The 19737-nt window shown below is 41.5% G+C and overlaps 1 protein-coding gene across 13 annotated transcripts; it reads right to left on the bottom strand.

Moving 5' to 3' along the window:
- Nucleotides 1-5371: 5371 nt before the first annotated feature.
- Nucleotides 5372-15735, bottom strand: LOC1275618 (uncharacterized). 13 transcript variants are annotated; one of them, XR_009766018.1, is made up of 10 exons: nucleotides 15464-15730; nucleotides 10915-11132; nucleotides 10705-10716; nucleotides 9139-9217; nucleotides 8936-9050; nucleotides 8623-8854; nucleotides 8071-8435; nucleotides 6628-6955; nucleotides 6241-6564; nucleotides 5372-6158 (listed from the first exon to the last, which is right to left on the bottom strand). XR_009766018.1 is itself a non-coding variant. In XM_061656981.1 (9 exons), exons 2-9 carry the CDS (start codon nucleotides 11023-11025, stop codon nucleotides 6340-6342), a joined length of 1467 nt encoding a protein of 488 aa, XP_061512965.1. In that variant the 5' UTR covers nucleotides 11026-11132; nucleotides 15478-15730; the 3' UTR covers nucleotides 5372-6339. The 13 variants fall into 13 exon arrangements, 10 of the variants coding, with proteins under 10 accessions (XP_061512965.1, XP_061512963.1, XP_061512968.1 ...); XR_009766019.1 differs by lacking the exon at nucleotides 10705-10716 and having other exon boundaries at nucleotides 10915-11189; nucleotides 15478-15730; XR_009766020.1 differs by lacking the exons at nucleotides 10705-10716; nucleotides 15464-15730 and adding an exon at nucleotides 13928-14337 and having other exon boundaries at nucleotides 10915-11189.
- Between the last annotated feature and the right edge of the window lie 4002 nt (nucleotides 15736-19737).

Genomic DNA, 19737 nt, shown 5'->3' on the forward strand with positions numbered 1-19737 from the left:
GTTACATGCGGAGTGTACGGGGAGGGCGCACTGGTACAGGTGTACCGCGGGCGACGACGCTTTGCGGAACGGGCGCGGGTCTCCCACACACGCAGCTACTTTCTTTTGTTTTCAGTTTTCAGCACCAGTTGCTGGGGGAGGGCGAACGGGAAATGGCAGCGGCGATTGCGGGCGATGGGTTTTCCGCGCATGCAAAAGATGCAACGCTGATGATGTTCGTGTGTTTGTTGCGCTGCAGCCTGCAAGGAGGAAATGCACGCGCAATGCAAAAGCGCACACACAAAACAAAAAACATTTCCAGCAAATAGCGTGGCGTGGTCGTTTGGTGGAGGAAATATGGGTAGGAAAAATATGGATTATGACCGCTGCTCACGAAGGTGCGAATGCCGTCCGAGGGGGTGGATGGGTGGCTTAAAGCCCGGGATCTTTTGGACGTGATTGTGGACAGAGGCCGAAGAAGCTTCCAGCAAAATCGAACGGTTTTTAGATTGGCGTAGTTTATGGGACTGATGGACAACTGGAACATCGTGACCTAGTTACTGAATGTCAAATTCTACATAAAGGGTTAGAGTGTTAGTGGCAAAAGTGTGGGGCATTTAAAGCTAAATTTATATTAATTCGGGAAAATTTGAACAATTTCATGTTTTAAAAATTTCGAAGTAGAAGAAGACACATTGCTTAAAACATAAATAAATCTAGTAAAAACGTAGATATACAAAATTATAATAAACATATGAATAATATATAATAAAAAGATAACGAAAAGAGAATTTAAAGAAAACGATATAAAATTAAAAAAATCAATCAATATAACCGTAAATAATTAAGAAAGAAGTTGTAAATTAAATTGATCAATATATTATATTAATATTGAGAAAGAGATACAAATGAATAGATAAATAAATGAATTTCACGTTACTATCCCTAATATCAAGACAAGAACATACACTTATTGTGCTGAAATAATGAACAATGTTATTGCATATTACAAACTCATTGCCTTTTTATGATTCCCTTTGGTTTGGCAAATGGTTCACATTTGTTTTATTATTTAAACATTTGTTATGTTTAAGAGAATGTTAGTAAAATGGAGTTTCTTTCGTGTTTGTTAACATTTAAATCGATTTCCTGAAATAAACAACAGAAAAAATAACATCATTTATCCTCGTTGATTGCTTTCCACCGGCGAAACAACGACAATTGTCCGTATTTAACCGATGAGTCGGCCTCAAGCCTTACAAATCACCCGAACGCCAGGCCGCATGTCTGCAAAACCACGGTGCAGGCGGTTTGAACTGTGTGTGTGTGTTTTTTTTTGTTTTCTTCGTTCGTTTGTACTCCCATCCACCCGACGTACATTTCAGCAGTTCGTTTGCCCGCACGCGTGAACTTTCCTTCGTGCGGGCACGGTTTCGTGACAGCGGCCACGATCAGCGTGCGGACGGCCGGACGAGCTGTCATAGTTAAATTGCATCGCGCACACCGCTTTACTGGTGGCGCGCATCGTTTAGGATGCGTCCGCGGGCGGTGCATAACTAGATGCACCGCCCGCAGTGTAGTGGCATGAAAGTTCGCTCAACTTTCGCCGTGCTGAGAGAGGTGAACGAAAACGGGCGGGAGAAAAATTTGGACGAATGGTAATGGGAAATTTGTTCGCAGTCGTAGCGTGTTCAAAAGGCATAAACAATTAAATATCCTTGTAAACGTGTAGATTGAAAATAGCTTTAAATTTTCAACACTCCATGGTCGTAAGTTCGTATATCAAATCATACTAGGTGTACAAAAAAACCTTTTGGTCCGTTAAGTTGCAACAGTAAACATAAAGAAAGTAGTCGTGCTGTTTTTTTCTTCTTCTGAAACAGACATAGTTAATTTGGACTTTAAATTAGAGAAGAAGACATAATATAGGAGTCAGTAAGATCGCTGGCTTTGATTGAATGTGCTAGTCGACCAACCAGAGTGATAGTATCTTAACCAGATATGTTTTAAGAATAATTATAGACATCATAGCAACGTATCATGACTTTTGTCTGGAGGAGCTGAACCACTTTTATGAAGATCTTTACGCCAATTGACAAGAAGTTCTTTGTAGGAATTGGTTCTGAGTTACACCTTACGAAGGATGAAGGCTTATTAATAGCCCTTATAACGGCTCTGAAGCTGACTTCGCTCCAACGTGGGTGCCGTGGGTGTAGAGCCGTTGGTGCAGAACTGGTTCCAGAGCCGTCGGTGACCCAGGCAAATGTCGGAGCCGGCTCCGGAGCCGTTGGTGCGCTTTGAAATGCCCATCACTAGTGCGGGCATATATTTAGCCTTCAGGACAAACCAGCTCTAAAGTATGTAGCATTGGAAGAGTATTTAAATGATTTCTACTATACAGGCTATCGAGACTTATTCAGTAAGAAGCAACCGTATAGTCAGTTCTTGCTTCGGGCGGACGGGTCATTCTAGGCTTGAGCCCATGACGGGCATTTTATTGAGTCGTTGCAGTTTGTGACTGTACCTAGATAGACTTAGGCAGCGCTCTAGCCATCGTACAAGACAACCCACTCAAACAAACGTACAGAATTATATGAAGATGCACTGTCAGACATCTAGAACAAACAAGACTCGATCCTGTCAAATTCTATACATATTTCATGCTCTATGTCGTTTTCGATTGGTACCAAAGCACCGGGTTAGTTTAAGCTCTAGGATAGACAAGTCATTCTATAGTAAGTAATAAGACAAGAATATAAATATAAACTCTTAAAAATAGCAAACAGAGCCAGCCTTGCCTAGTGGGAAGTACGAACAGTAAATAAGACATAAAGAGAGGAGCCCTAAGGACTCAAAGAAGAAATGGAGATCAATAAGATAGAAAACGGTTTATCAAAAGGTTTTACGTTGCTAAAGCGTAAAGCTCTACAAGCTAATCAGGAATGGGAAGATCTTATAACATTTCTTTCTAAGATATATTTATTGGAGAGCTGTACTTACTGGAGTACTTACTTCTCCACATTATACTTGAGTTTTGCAAGAGTAAATTTCATAACAAACATATGTTAAGTGGCTGGTTGATATATCGTGGTTTCAAATACTGTTCCAAGTCTGGGACTTTAAATGTTGCAGTGCGAGAATGAAACATATTGATGCATTTATTACTGCCTGATTGTTATTTGTTTAATTTATTTTCTGAAATATTGCTTGTCAGAACGATCACTTGGAAGCAAACAGAATGGCCGGACAGGTAGTCTTATTTAATAGAGAGATTTATTGCTTCCATTAGATGTCTTAAATGCCAATTAAACACATTTTTAAAGACCGTTTGGCTTGACTCGAGAAGTTGCCGTAGTAACGACAACATCAATCATGCCTTAAGAAAAGCCTCAGATAAGGGACGAGCGCAATGTTCACACTGTGGGTTTCATTTTATCTCACACGATCAGTCGTCTGCTTCCTGGATTTTCCATTCCCAGTAGTAAACACCATCAATTACAATTTCCGAAAGCATTGTGAAGTACCGCAGACAGCAGAAAGCTATGGACGAAACCCGATTAAGTAACAGCGATCGTGGCGTTATCAGAAGGAAGGCGGCTTTAATCAGCACCTGTTCGACGCCTATTGCTCACACTTGCAAATTATTCAGCGCTGGTTTATGCTCTTTCTACCCATACATAAAGAAAATTGCGTGTAGCTTATCAGATTCGGTCGCTCTTTTTGATCCCCGATCCGGCACCGCTTCTTTCCATCCAGCAGAACCGTCGAAAGCTTGGACTCGACGATCGATTACAATCAAGATGATCCATCCTATGTATGTAACAAGTGAGACAGAGATAGAGAGAGAACAAGAGTGGGAGAAAACATTCGACCAACAAAGAAATGGTAACGAAACCGAAACCACTATCTGCAGATGCACAATGAAATGCATTTACCTAACCGCCCGGTACACCGTTACATGTGCGTGAAGAAGGAAAAAGCTCGCTTGTATGGGCGGACGGACGGGCGGGCGAGCAGGTGCCGGTATTCGGTTAGTAATCACCATGTTTACCTAGCGGCGTGCCGTGCTGCACTTCCCATTTCCATTATGGTGCACCGTGTGGTGCAGATTCACGCCAGCGCCCGGTGGTTCCTCCACCCACAGCGGGCGATCTTACGCGTGCGTTTTGGAGACAGGCCAGACAATTGCAATGGATTTTTGCTACGATCGACAGTGTGCAGTGCGCGGTGCGTGCATGCATGCACACTGGTTGTTTGTTGATTTTTGCATAGGTGAGATTTTCCCCCTTTCTTGCTTGCCCCTGTTATGTTGCGCATGTTGCGGCCCATGTCGGTGCTGCTGTGTTGCGCAATGGGATTTGGTACGAGTGCGCAACCTTGTCGGGGAAATGCACTGCATGTGTTCTGCCTCCCAAGGGGGAGAGTGGGCAAATAAATATGTCTGCACATAATTGTTAGTGTGTTTATTTTATTTCCCCTGGTACCGGGGGGCCCGTTGGGTGCCTCAATTTAACCATCAATTTCCTCGGTGCCATTAAAATGTGGAAAGAGAGAGAGAGAGAAAAACCGGTGTACATTGTTCCTGTTTCCTACACGTTTTAGCTCATTAACCGCGTAGAGTAAAGCGTTTGTGTTTGAAGAAGTGGCTTTAATGATGTGTGTGTGTGTAAGCTAATCCGGATCTGTGGCACTAATTAATGTACGATTTTGTGGAGCTTTTTTTCGATAGCTTAAGATAATATTTTCTCAGGTATTTCAATTGCCTTTCAATTGCAGTATAAAGTAAACACAAAATTGCAACGTTAATTGCAACGCTCAAACTCAGTAATACAGTTTACACTTGCTTTGAGTTGCATTGTTATGTGATAAAGCGATTTACAAGTTTATTTTTAATGTATACCGTGTATATCAGAGTACATTAAGTAAATGGATGTTGGATATTAATTGTGATAGATATTTAATGTTTTACTGTACGCTTAACAATGAAACACACGATTTTTTAGCGTTTTTTTTGGTTGCAGATGGATATATTTCTCATTTATTTTGTTTTGGTTGATACAACTGGTAATAAACTATCGGTTGACTGACAACTTTTCACGTATATAAAACAAACTTACAATCTTGCTAACGATTAAGTGCGGTAAGAATAACTGAATCGTATCGAAAAAATTAAATGAAAAAAAAAAACCAGACTTCTCATTGAAACATTTTGCTTGAATAAATAATCACTTTCCACTGCGCTGGTTGTGAGCTACTGGTGATGATGGTAGCTTGTACGAATAGCAGTGCAGGAGTTATGCGTAAAAGGTGCGCAACCTACCTATACACCTCACTGCCACCGTTAGTGACTAGGATCTATGCTTGTGCCATTGCTTTTGTTTTGCGCACTCCCTGCGTTAATGATTCGCATTGCTTTTCGAGCCTTTCCTTAAGTGTGGCTTGCATAAACGCTTCCAACTATGGCAATGAGTTAGATGAGAGTGTTTTTTTTTGTGTGTGTGACCACAGAACAGAAGCGGCAAATGGCACGGATGATGGATATATGCAGCGATTGCAAAATCAAAATTCCTTTCACACTAAACCACAACTCCTTCTTGTATGAAAGGGTACCTTAATAAAAATGGCATTTTATAACCAATCGTTTCGTAATGTTGCTGATTACAGAATCATTTCGTGTGCAGAAAGCAATAGAAAGAAAGAATCTCAAAGGTTACAGAGTAAGGTGATGATGATTAAATGAGAGAAACAGCAAAGGAAAGTTTGTGAAATTTAGCAAAACAAGCTTGCAATAGTATTAAACTTATAAAAGGGATCGTCCCTGATCGTCGTTTAGCGTTTTTTTTTGTCGCTAGCGTTAAAAATTTCATTTTTTTCTTCATTTTTTTGCGTGTATCTAGTTAAATCAGCATGACTTGAACTCCTTTTACAGTGACTTTTTCACCAGCTTTGATGGAATGTAGTCTGATCGCTTCGTTAGGTTTTGTTTTTCTTCTCTGTCCATCTTTCGCTCGAACGTTTTCGAATAAAGTGATCGCATGCACACGGCACACGGTGGTGCCTGTTTAGCGTCCGTTTCCAAATGAAATGTACCATCGATGCTTGGTTCCGTTCGATTCGTATTGTTCGTTCGGCGACGGCGAGCGGCCGTGCCCTACACCCCGTGAGGTGGCGCTACCAGACTTGCAGTCCATCAATAAATTAAAAAAAAAGAATCAAAATGAACACAAAAAAAAGAAGAAGTGTATATATCAGCCCGTTTACCCGTTGGGCCATTGGGTCGTCAGTTGTCGGTCGATCCTCTCGCGAACCGTAGTGGCTTCTGTTTTGGCCGTGGTATGGTATGGTGTTGGTTGGTGGTTGCTACTTGGAAGAGGGATAGTAATACAGAACCGTGTTTCCGGGTAGCTGCCAATGGGAGGCCTGCAACTCGATCAGTTGCAACAGTGTGCGCCGGATGGCCGGTGCAGAAGCGGCCGAGTTCAGGAACGCATCGCGTACCCCGGCCAGCAGCGACTCGAGCTGCTGGGGCAGATGAGTTTCCAGATCGCGCCCAATGCAGGTCAGCACGAAGAACAAACATTCGATCTAGGGATAAAGTGCAATGTTAAATTAAATACACTGAAGTTCCTTCTTGATCTCTAGCATTACCTCCGAGAGTGATCGAACCGGAGGCTGAACGCAATCCTCACAGCACTTGCCGAGCACGGTAAGCAGTACCAGTGGCGGTGGTACACCGTCACACTCGGTACGGAGCTGCAGCTGACGCCGCTTCAGCTGGCAGAACATCTCGGTGAGGAACGCCATGAACGAGGTGAACCGGGGCCGGGATGGGTTCTTTGAGTTTTGCATCGCTCCCAGTACCTTGTCCCGCTCCTGGTACCACTGGCGGCAGGTGTTGAGCAGTGCCTCCAGAAATGTTTCCTTTTTCTCTTTCGCGATGATCGAAATGCAGAGACGCGATATCGGTAGGGAGTAGCTAAAAGCATAAAAGAGGATATTATTACCAATAGTCCTATAGTGATTCATTTCTCCAAGAATGGTTTCATTGTATATGATTAATGGTCATTCTCGTGACAGAGTGCTCAAATTGTACAGCCTAATAACATGTTCGGTGTAGGTTTAGGTCCCGCATAGGTCAAGCTTCAACTGACCGATATTTCTACTATAAGAAAACCAAACACATGGGCATGACTATTAGTGACTAGAGTAGACTTGAATCCCCAAAGATTGTCATACCAATTCAGAAGAATAAGAACATACAAAAGAAATTCTCCAGAATAAGCAATAAATCCGATTTTCAGATTAGACGATGAATGATCCTTACAGAATCAAAAAAATCAAGTATTTCAGAACGAAAAGAACTGAAACTCTGGAAGTATTCATGATTCAGGATATAATTTATTGCGAAAAGCATAAAACTACGCACCTATAAATAAAACTGATGATTACGAAACATTCGTGAATACTTGTAATTGCCATACTTTCTGATAACTTAAACTCTACAAGAGTCAAGAGCAAAATGGAACCTATTAGTTATCTTTAAATTATTTAAAAGCCCTACATAGCTCCCCATGATTCATGTAGCATGGAGTGTTAAAGAACAGTAGATATACTTCATTGGTAATATTCAAAAGATTTCGAAAACTTGTGAACCATTGGAAACGTATTGATTAGTTAGATTTCAAAATGTATACATCAACCTTCAAAGATCAAGAATATGTTTGAATTTTTAGAAATACGTTTTTCAAGTTTGATTTATCCTAAGAATGATTTATTCTTTACATGGAGTCCTTGCAAATCCCGTACTAGATCTTCCTAATTTGTCAATTTCTGTATATTGAGACTGTAAGATAAAAAATATTCATTCAAACGTAACAAAGATTCCCAAATTAAATTAAAGAACCATCCAAAACACGTAAAAGCTTGAAAGGTCCATCCTAAAAAAAGAATAGAAATAGTAAAGATTATAGTAAGCATACTTATTTCATCGCGTAATACGCTCACTAATGTACTAATCCGCTTCTTCCCTTATGCCTTCGTATGTTGTAATTGTATTCACGTCGTTTGTCCGTAACCCATCAATAGACTTACCGGCGCCCTTCAACGGCACGATGCAGCAACTGTGCCGCCAGGTCCATCAGGCAGCGTGCATTCAGCTGGTTCGGATCCTCGATGGCCTTGGTAATGGCGGTCTGCACTTCCGGCGAGAACATACCGATATCGTTCGCTTCCGACCCGATGCCCAGCCCAAGACTGGCCAACCCGCGCGTTAGCGTGTCTGCCGACGAGAGTGACTTCGAGCGCTGCAAAGGGGCCAGATTCAGTTGCGTGTTGTTACTGTTGGCACCGCCACCAACGGCACCGTTGTTGCTGTTGGCGGCATGAGGCGTGTTGCTGCTGTGTGCGTGTGCGTGAAGCATCGGTTCCGGCGCGAACTTGACGCGTGGTCCGCTGGACTGTCGCAGATGGGATGGGATGGGTAACGGTACGGTGCGACGGTGCATGAAACGAGGCAGAGGACACCAGACACGGATACGTTTACAGTAAGCGATGGCACAGGTAATAATGATAGCTAATGCGAGCTAATGGCTCCCGGGGGGCGGAAGGATGCGTCCCGTCGTACCTTCCACCCGGCGGACTTACGTGCAGTATGTTGCTGCTAGAGGGTGAATTTACCAGCGGCATGTGGGACGGTTGCAGCTGCACCCCGACGTGATGGAGCGGCGCATGGGCGGGCATCATAAGTGATCCCCTCGGGACGGGACTACCGATGCTGCCCAGCTGCAGTGCGTGATGCCGGCCGGGCATGCTGCCCAACGGCATCGTGACGCTGGACTTCGAGTGCTGCAGGGAGCTGCTGTAGATGTTGAGAGATCTGCATTGAAAGGGCGCGAGTGAATGAACAGGGTGAGCAAAGGTGGAAAACATTTTCGACGATAACTGGCACCACCCTTACCTTGAGCTTTGCAGTGGAAACCGATGATCGTTTAGGGGTAAATTATTCATTTGAAATTCCTGCGCGTGCACGTTCAGCTTGTTGTTCATGGCTCCCAATCCATCCAGGCGGCCCTCTGGGCAGGGAAAGGGCACGAAAGAAAAGCAAAAACGGGTAAGATGTTTGCTGAAACCCTGACTTTTCGCATGTATACCGAAACTTACCGCGCAGTTGCTGTTGGGCGTGCTGATGGGCCTGACTTTGGGTGAATGCCAAACTGCGCCGCTTGTTGCTATTATTCATCTGTGAAATGTGTATGGAGTACATTTTTGAGTTTACTTTATACTGTGCTATTTCACTGACAATCCAAACAAACGTTGCTGACAGTAAGTAAGTTTTAAAGTTGCTGTTTTAAGTTAATTCAGAGATTTACAGGATTAAAAGGTGATTTAAGATCGTTATAATTAGCATGAGATATATGACCTTATTCATTGGTTACTAATAAGCGTGCCATGGAAATGTACGTGTGAGTTGCAGTGTTAAGTATTGGTGCAGGACGGGATTTGAGCTGCAAGCTAAGCGTCTCAAAATTCGGGCAACCCTTGGGAGTAAATGCGTAAATGCTAAATTGCTGCTTGCGTTTTACTTCTTGGACAGGTTTGTTAAACTCATGCTACAATGTATTTGTGTTCCAACGAATATTTTTTCTTTACAGAAAGGCAAAAACTCAGAAGATCATTAGCGATTGTATTTTCTTTCTCAGCATTGCTACTTCATGTTACCTCTAAATTACCAATACTTGTCGCTAATAACCGATTGGTGCCACGTTATTTTAAATAGTTCCTTTACAACATCAATATATGTTTCAAAGCCAATATTTTTATTCAGAAAGTTTAATAAGGGGTCTGAATCTGTATGATCTATTATACGTTGATCAAGTCAATCATTATTAAATTTTGTAGTATTATCAATGATTTAGTGATTCGTAGCTATTCAAATTTTTACAATTGTTATATAGACGATCCTCGAGAAACGATCCCTTCGAGTTACGACGATTTTGATTTTGACAGTTAAAAACTGTCATTTAGAAGAAATTCATGTAATTTTGTATTTGTTTCTTACTGATAACCATTACATACACATTTATAAAGATTCCCCAACTACCCAATTTTGAACATTGATAGAATGTAATAGACTTTTGCAGTAAAATTAATACATTATCGAACATTGTTTTAAATAAAATACACGATATCATAGATTTCGACTTCTCAACTTCGTGTATAAAAATTATATTGACAGATATTTGACATCCGACTTTTTCGACATAGGCCTTGTTTTGGGACATTTTATCGTTCCCAAATACAGTCGTATCTCGGGAGTCACCTGTACCGATTATGAAAGTTACAAAGCAGAATTCTAAGTGAACAAAAACTATCTGGTGATAAATACAGCAAAACATTATATAGATAGACTTTTTTAAATTAAATAATAACGCGATATTTTAGAAAACAAAATCTCACAAACTGTTTATAATTGATAATGCAAAGAAATGCATTACCGCATGTTACACACTTACGCAGTTCACACAAAATAAAATAAATAAAATAAATAAAAAATACATGCATATCGAAAGATTAGTTGAGGAATAATGAATGTAAGCATCTGGAACGTAACGAAGTGATCTACATTCATAAACACAATCGAAAATTAGTTAACAAAAGCACATGAAAGAAAAATTTAGCCAACCCGCACGAAAACTAAATCAAACTGTATTAATAATTTACGATTACCTCAAAAAATTGCTAGACAGCCAATTTTGGGTTTGATTTGTTTTTTGCCAAACATTGCAGCACGTTTACCGATTATGGAAAGGAAGGTAGAAGGAAAGTTAACACGTTGAACAGATAGTTTCAAATGCGCATAGGGCGGAGATTTAGCAACAGGTTTGCTAATTAGCAACAAGAGGGGTTAAAACTATCATGTACCCCCTTTCCTCTTACCTGCTGGTTCGATGTGCGTATGAAGCTTCGTTCTCGCGAAATGCCCGGCGAAATGTAGTCCTGAATTTTGACGCTCTTTTTCGTCGCTGCATTTTCGTTCTGTTCGGCCATTTCTGTACGGTGCGGATTGACGGCAGAGGTAGCGTTGCTCGAAGAAATCGGTGCTTTTCTTGGTGCGTTTGCTTTAGTGTAGTGTTCTTCAGCACTGTTTTGCTTCACTGATTCCAATGTGGCGCATTTAAACAGATGGAAGGCACATTATATCGTTGCACTTGCTATAATAAAGTCGTATTATAATTACATTCTTGGTTTTAATAACAATTATTTAAGACTAAAATTAATCAGAAATTCATATCATTTCGTAGAATAATAAAAAATGCATAAAAAAAAATTCCTGTTTACACCGCTTAACTAAGCAAACGATCTTTATCTAAACATCTTCAGCGGTTGAATGGTGTGCAGGGTAGACAATTTGTAAGCAAATTCCTCACCCATCTGCCTGTTTATTATTCATGCTTAGTACAAGCCGCACGGTCATGCTATGCTCTTATGGGTGAAGCACACCAAAGTGACGGAGACGATTTACATACGGACGAAATCAAACAGTTTCTGTGCTTTCCGGTCGTGGCGACTGTGTCTAGGTAACAGTGGTTGAGCGCGCGCGCACCCACACCCTGCGCAACGCTCTATTGCACGCGATCGCACCACGTTACGTCATCGACGTTGCTCGCTGTCCGGAAACAGAAATAAATATTATTCAAAAATATTCTCTACCACTTCTCGCACATCGCGCCTGGGCCTCCGACGTACGTTTACATTTCTTCTGGTCTTCCTGTAGCTGTGACGAGGCGCAACGGAATAGCCATAGGCGTAGTACATCGCGAGATGCGTCTAACGTTTACGCCGGTGTGCGTTCATGCGCAAGAGAACGAGTTTCGTACGTGTGTGTCTGTTGGATGTGGGTGAGGTGCGAATTTAAGGTAGCAAGTCTATGATTTCTCTCGTCTCTATCTATTTATTTCCCTCTCTCCCTCAAACCTGTGAACTTGAATGTTTGTGACCCTCCGAAAAAAAACCCACCGTCTGTCGTTTGGGAGTGGGCAGATGTTGATGTTTGAATTCGCACCCGTTGCGTTATTAAATGCAAGTGCATCATGTACATTGCGGGTGACGCGCTGCAAACGGGAAGCGGGTGTTGAAGGTCGATTCGTACGTAATTTGGCGTACAGCTTGGGCTGGGTGATCGGTAGCTGTTTGGTAAACATTTTCACCTGCTCGTAGGTGTTAGGAAAGTTATGTTGAATAAATTCAAGGCAATCGAGTCGCAGAAAAAAACGTCGCAAACCCTCATCTGGTGGGTTGCGATAGACGCGATATCATTGTTTGATTTATTTGCATACCGGCGTGGGATGGTGTTGCATAGGCTAGCGTGCGCTTTGACGATTAGGCGTGAATGCTTAAATATCTCTGAATGAAGAGGTTTAAAGCTACTTCTGCAGTTACTTCTTCACTATATCAGTTCAATAAGTTAGCACCAATATAAATTTTAAATAATTTTATGATTTTAAACGAAGCATATTATTTTTTCTAATTGGAACAAAACAAATTGATAATGCATTAATTTAAAATGCATGTGCAATATAATCATCAGTCTCACTGCGAACAATACAAAAAAGACGAGGAACTTATGTCAACAACTGGACAAAGAAAAGGTTTTCCGATAAGTCCACTTTGTAGAAAATATTTTTAACAAAAAAAAGACACTAAAGAAGACCCTAGTCATTGATAATGCCAGGAGGATTTCGACGGGGAAAAGCTTGATGCTAGACGGGGAGAGGAACTAAAAGTTAGCAGTAACATCAATTTAAAAGGGATATTATTGTATGTTTAGACCTTAAACAATAAAACCCAACTACATAATTCTATTATCATTAACCAATTCTATCTAACAAGCCTTGATTAACTGGAAATAATTCGACTGTTAAGCGTATACGAATTAAGCAAATTTTGGAAACCTTTAGCACAATTTGCAAAAAGTTAATTTGTGTAAGGAACGATGAAACACTTTCAATGGTATTTTAAGGAACACCAGTGAACTAAGGGTGGGTTCTGTGTGGACAATGAGGAGAATATTCCCTTATAAACTGCTTTCATATGTCCCTGAACCGTAAATTCAGATCTCTCCTGTCAACAGCTGGACCGGTTGAACAGATCGAATTACCAGAAATAACTAGAACAGATCCACTGAAGAATTGTTGTGTGTCATCACAATAACGTATTCACGTTGCTCTTGAGGATCGTATGTTAAACTTTGCACTCCAACACATGTTAAGATCAGTTGAGCGTCTGTGTAGTAACCTAAAATGTACGATCAAAGTAACACGATCATAAAAAAGATTCATCCTGAACTTTAGGACCATGGTCTAGGCAAGAGAATAAGTGTCAAACCTAAGGATCATTTCCATTTCTTAGGAAATTTTGTTTATTGCCTGAACAACTTTTACTATAAACAGCGACCAAAAGGCTTCATACCAAAAGATTGCTATGAACAAAACCATCATCATTTTAAAAGCCTGAAGAACATCCCACTGGAGTGTAGAATATTAGCCAAAAGGTGTCATAAAATCCATTTGCACTGAACTAGTAACTGATTCCATTTCCACGAAAATAATCTCATCACTATTGGAAATAAATCGAAAGGAAATTACTCCACTGTTGATTGCCCATCAAGTTTGATTCGTTCAAAACTCAATTAACCTCCACGCTAAACGTTATGTATCTCTCGCACGTGGCTATCTAATCGCTTTCAATCTTCTTAATCCAGGCTAATCCATCGTCTGGAGTTGCATCTGGAGCTGTCATAACAAAACCTTCATCTTCATCTTCCCTTTGATGCACCGGGTGGAATCGAGATGCATTTCCACAACCACGTTTCCCCGGAGCGGTGGATCACTTCCGAGGCGGGTTTGTTTACTCGTACCCAGCTTTACAACCTTTCGGAACGGAAACTCACTAGCTTACATCCCACGCACACAGAGAGTGCAGTGGAAACGACACACAGATATGGCTGGATCGTGCAACGATGCAACTGCTTCAATAAAGAGTAAAAACACGCTTTATATCACTGTTGTTTCGTTTCGAATCTTCAAACTCTCGTAGTACCGAACCGAGACCACAAAAACCACTAACAAGCACTGTGCAGGGGTGATGAGAAGCGTTGATCTTAATTAAATCCACTTTTCAACGCATCCACATGCTCTCGCGCGCACGTCCGTTTGCTCCGAACGCCTTCAAGAACGGGGCAAGATCTCGCAGAGATCTGGTCGTGTGCACCAGAGGCGTCCGCAACGAACACCAGCTCAACCGGATGACATCACCGCATTTTGCCAGCAGCTGATCGGGGCTGCCAGTCTGTCCGCACAAATGAGTGTGTGTGTGTGTGTGTGTGTGTGTGAGTGAGTGTGCATGTGGGTGAGACGAATGCAACAGGAGTTGACCCGGGTGGAGTTGGGGTTGTTTAAGCCGCGCGCGTGTACGCTGCCGCTGTTTTGATGAACCAGTGTACCAGCGTGTACCGACTTTATCGATTTACGCAGCCCGAAAAACACAGATCAGATTTAAGAAAGAAACGAAAGGAAAACTTCTAAACAAACCACAGCGCAATGAGACGGTTTCGACGGTTAAACCGACACGTTTGCCCCTATGGTACACGCAGCTCCCTGACAGTATGCGGATGGAGCAAGTACGTGCGCGGATCGCGCTGCTATGCATACACACGCGCGCCCGCGAACCGTTCGTGCCGGGCGTCAACGGTGTGTAGGGTTTATTATTAGCGACTAACCGTGCCGCCCGTAGTACACTGCTGGCTGGTATGTATGTTTTGGCTTAGATGTTTTCGTTTCTGCTGAGATACTAGGTGCGTCACCAGGAGGTGGAAGAAAATGGTTCGTTTAAATAAAGTGGATCCACACACACACACACACACACACACCACGAGGCGCCCTCGCGAATTCGCGCTGCAATCTTTATCTCATCTTCGAACAGCACGGTGCACCAGGGTGTCTTCTTTTGTGTGTTTAATTATTTGGTTAGATACGAATGATAAGGTCGGTGATGGTTTCGCCCGGAAAGAATTCAGCACAACACCATTGCACTTTATCACATTCATATGTGTGATGGCAGTAGTAGCAGCAATAGCAGCACGCGTTTGATTCATTTCACACACGATGATCGTGTCACTCACTGTACGACGAACACTCATGAATGGCCTCGATTGCGAACACGGTAAATGATGGCGGTATGGAATTATTCACTTCTATCCCGTGCGCATTCTAGAGCCATTAGCAAACATTGCGGGGAGTGACGGTATGCGTGCGCCTGGTAGCTCATGGCGTTGTCACCACAAGTCACACACTTTCTCTTATAAGATCGGGTTAGATCTTATTGGGAAAATTCTTCGAATATTTTACACAAATTCAATGAATTATCTTGTAATAATCCATTTTAACTGTTCACGTCACTCACTAGCGGGAAGTACTTTCACGCTTACCTAGCATTACTCACATGCACCCTTTTTCCTACAGGATCACGGGGGTTTTCCTTCTCACATTCGTTTTTTCTTCACTTCACTGCACAGCAATCTCAGCAAGCTGATCGGACAGGGATGGGCGCGCGCTCGCATAAACACACACACGCACGCATACACGTACACGGTCGTGAGGTAGCGGATTTGGGGTTTGGTTTATTTTTTCTTTTAGTTCGGAACAGAATGTGTGTGTATCGTGTCGGAGTGGTGTCGAGTTTCTGAGCCGGTCCGTTCCGATCTCGGGCCGTCGAAGGTGGCCGCCAGCTTCGATCCGATGTCACCGTGTGCTCTCTCGCTCTCTGGCGTGTATGCTCTTAGAACGTGGTTCTTCCGTGGTACTGCAAGATGTATGTAGGTGTCGCGGATTGAACCAAGAGAGTGCTTGGACGGGAGTTTGGTAGTAGCGCGTGTGAAGCGACTACCAGAACTCCGAAATGAAATCATTCAATCAATTAATTCTACACGGTCAACAAAACCTATTAGTTCAAATCCATTTCTAACGCAAACAATACGTTGGTGACATTTAACTAAGCGAGAATTGTCACTCTCCGGATGTTGTGCTCACATGCAATCGTGTATACTGCAAACCGGTACCGACGATAGGTTGCGCTCTTTGCGCAACTTCTCTCGCTTGTTGGTTTATTTTCGCGCATCTCTAAGCTGGCGTGCAATGGCATGTCTCGTGGTGTCAGCGATTGTGTGTGTGTGTGTCAGTGGTGCGGGGGCCGATCGGGTCGGTAGGGCGTTCTACTCTTTTGGGACCGTTGAGTAACCGATGACTAATGAAGCGTTTGTGACAATCGGCTGGCTGGCGGTGTCTCTTCTCACCGGTATCTATTGCGTATGGTTTATTCGTAGTTAGATTTCTTGGTTGCAAGCGTTGGTTTGTTGTATCGTAAATAATTCTGTTGAAGACGATGTGATGTTTGGTATTTATTTAACAAATTCCGTGCCTCTTTAATGTTGAACAAAATACGGCCTTGGATGCATAATGTTTGAAATATTGTTAAGGTTGAATCCATCCAGTTGGAAAAATTAGATAATTGTTGTATTTTTGAAAGGAAAACTTACATACTTTGTTTTAAATTGGCATAGATAAACATGAGTTTAGATAAAAAAAATTCAGCGTGCTGTAAAAATAATTAAATTTCCTGAATTTGTATTCTTTATTTTTCGTAACTGGCATTTTTTTTTTTAAATTAGAAGGCAAGTATAGAAAGACAGTTAAATTAGACAATAATATGACAACACCAATTGTTGACTCTTGTTTATAATGAAAAATCCGGTCATTTAGAATAGTGAGTTTTGATAAAAATCGCCATTTGGAGGAGATTTCTACACAAAAATGACACTATTTTGCCTGTCAAACAAATAAAAATAAAGAAATCATTCAAAAAGACTTAAAAAATGTCCAAAAGAATGTTTTATAATAATATCAAATCGGTTCATTGGTATCTGAGAATATCTAAGTCTTCTTCTTCTTCTTTGGCTCAACAACCGATGTCGGTCAAGGCCTGCCTGTACCCACTTGTGGGCTTGGCTTTCAGTGACTAATTGATTCCCCCCCATAGCAGGATAGTCAATCCTACATATGGCGGCACGGTCTGTTTGGGGATTGAACCCATGACGGGCATGTTGTTAAGTCGTACGAGTTGACGACTGTACTACGAGACCGGCCTAATATCTAAGTACTTATTTAAAAACTGTTGTTAAAACACTAATCTAAACTAAACTAATTAAACAAATGTTAAAAAGAACTTATTTCATTTTTTAACAACAATTTTTAATACTTGAGCGTTAGTATTTTTTGGAAGATTGATCAATAATTTTAAATCATTTATTCTTGAGTTTATGAGGTTGAATAAATCTGCGAAGCCTTAATCAATTGTCTTACAATACGTTAATCGATATATCTTCGCTAATAGACTTTCTTTCAGAATTTGATGAAGAATTGCGCTATAAAATATTCATTATCCTCCAAATCAATTATCTTCAATGCGGCCGGCAAGATTATGTGAAAGATTTTGTCTGGAGCACCACGGCAACCACCAACACCATAGCACGCCATGCCATTGAAGTGTCCATTGAACTTCCTAAAATGCAATAACGTGACCAACGTGTATAATTGTTCTATCTCTTAAAATTACTTACCAAGTCGCTGTAAGTAAAACGATCCAAACAATCAAACGCATCAGTGCGATGTTAGTATGAGCTGAAGGTGGTCCACAGAATGAAAACAATTCGTAGCCCGTATCCCGTATTAGCCCCATCAATCGCCACGCCACACCGGAAAAGGAAGAAGCGGTTTGCATTTGTCATGAATTTAAAATATCTTTCTTTATTGAACTCGCGCAATTAGTATCCAGTTTCTGCTTCTGCTTTGTGTGTGAGTGTGTGTGTGTAGTGTTATATCTCACTTGCTTGATGTACTCTTCTGCCTGTAACGCTGGCCAGGCTGCTCTCGCACTCCTCCCAATTGCTTACTTTACGCGTTTACAAGATATATGTATAATAACTTACACATTATTGGCTTTGCTTTAGTTTAGTGTTTCTTCAGAATGTAACAGTTTTCAGGCTAGCTCGAGACGAAAGAGGGAGTTGTTGTTGTTTTTGTTTTTGTTGTAAATATTTAACAGTTTCCTACTTTCCTGCTAGGAGTATTTGTTGTGATTTCTTTTGTTTTCTTCATCGTTTTGTTTGATTTTGTGTTTGTCGATTTTACTTTTTGGTATAGTTTTGCTTATATGTTTTTCCTTTTTCTTCACGTACACAACTACACTTTCTTTCTTACGCTTCTTCCTGCTTTGCATAAACAGAAACCGAAGGTAGAATTTATATACTAAAGTGGTTTGGTTTGTTATGTTTTGTGTTTGTTTTCATGTTTCTGCTCGTTTTTTTTTGCTTCTTCATATTAGCTTGTAGTCACTTTACTGCTTTTGGATTAGCTTTTACTTCTTACTTTATTTGCATTCGTTCAATGGAGAGCTTATGCAGAACGCGTTCTATTTTTAACCTGTGTTGGATATAGGGAGTTTCGCTAGCTTTGGCTATGTACACAAGTAATACTGTCCACCGGTTAGCTATTGGTGGTCCGCCGATTTGAGCTTTTAGAAGGGGAAGAATTGAAGTAGAACTGTAGTCCATAGAATTTAGCTACTTTTAGCGACGGATAAGGAATTGGACTGACGCTGATATGAATACGAACAGATGGTCCATCCCCACTAGTGGCAAACAGTGACAAGGGGGTGTTTATTGTATCGTTTAAAACCGGTTAAATTCGAACTACGGAGAAACAAATCAATAGCCTAGTAGGAGAATAGATGTGAATAACAGTGAAAGAATGGGTAACAGTGTTAGCTTAGATACGCCCGCCCGTCGGTGGGGTTTAGAAATACATCCTTCTCGGCCGAATGTGCGCCACGCGCATTATGCTCTGCTGCAGAAAAGGGGGAACAATATGTTCTTGCTACTTTCACTACTCATGCAATGAAGTGTGTTTGTGTGTAGGTAATGCGTAATGCCGCGCGTTTTTGCGTACATTTGCCAGCACGCGTTCCGGTGCTTGTGTGTTATTTTGTACATATTGTTGTTGTTTTTCGATTACATATTTCACCTCACGTTAGAAGCGAACATAATAGTTTACGCAGTTTTATGTGTCGTTTGTTTTATCGGATAGTTTCACTTGCTTACGTTCTACAACTGTTTCGGTTACGGTGGTTGAGTAGAGTGCGTGCCTGCTGGCTTGTTCGCTCGTCACATGCAGTTTCAAGATGTCTCGTATTACAGAGCAGTAATTTAAAAAGGCAAACGGTACGAAAGTCTAGAACCCACATCCCGCAGGGATGAGGACCCCAATTATTGCTAGAGTGATTTGTTGCTGCTCAAACACAATGGCTGCACACTATCACGAACCCAGTGGTACGGGGGAGAGGATATCGCAGAGGCAGCTAACTACTGCCCTTCCAAATCATTGAAATTGCAATTTTGATGCTGTGACGCAAGCGTAGTTTTGTTTGTTTGTTTTTGGAGTAGTAGTTGTAATAGTGTTTTGCTTCATATTATACACGTGCACTTGTTAGTTGATTTAATTATTTTTCAAACATTTTTACATGGTCAAACAATAAATGTACCATCTTTCTGCTAGCACATCGTGACGAATGATGGGTTGTTTTCCTTCGACTTTCTTGCATACAACGTTGCAACTGTGGACGCAACTGTGGATGCGGCTTGTGTACAAT

The sequence above is a fragment of the Anopheles gambiae genome, chromosome 3 (assembly GCF_943734735.2).
Source record: "Anopheles gambiae chromosome 3, idAnoGambNW_F1_1, whole genome shotgun sequence".
Taxonomy (NCBI): Eukaryota; Metazoa; Arthropoda; class Insecta; order Diptera; family Culicidae; genus Anopheles; species Anopheles gambiae.

Bases quoted from the DNA above. Each gene is read 5' to 3' on its own strand.
- LOC1275618 (XM_061656975.1), bottom strand. The intron at 9,051-9,138 runs GTAAGTTTCGGT...TTCCCTGCCCAG, and splicing joins CGCCCAACAGCAACTGCGCG to AGGGCCGCCTGGATGGATTG. The intron at 8,855-8,935 runs GTAAGGGTGGTG...CTTTCAATGCAG, and splicing joins TTTCCACTGCAAAGCTCAAG to ATCTCTCAACATCTACAGCA.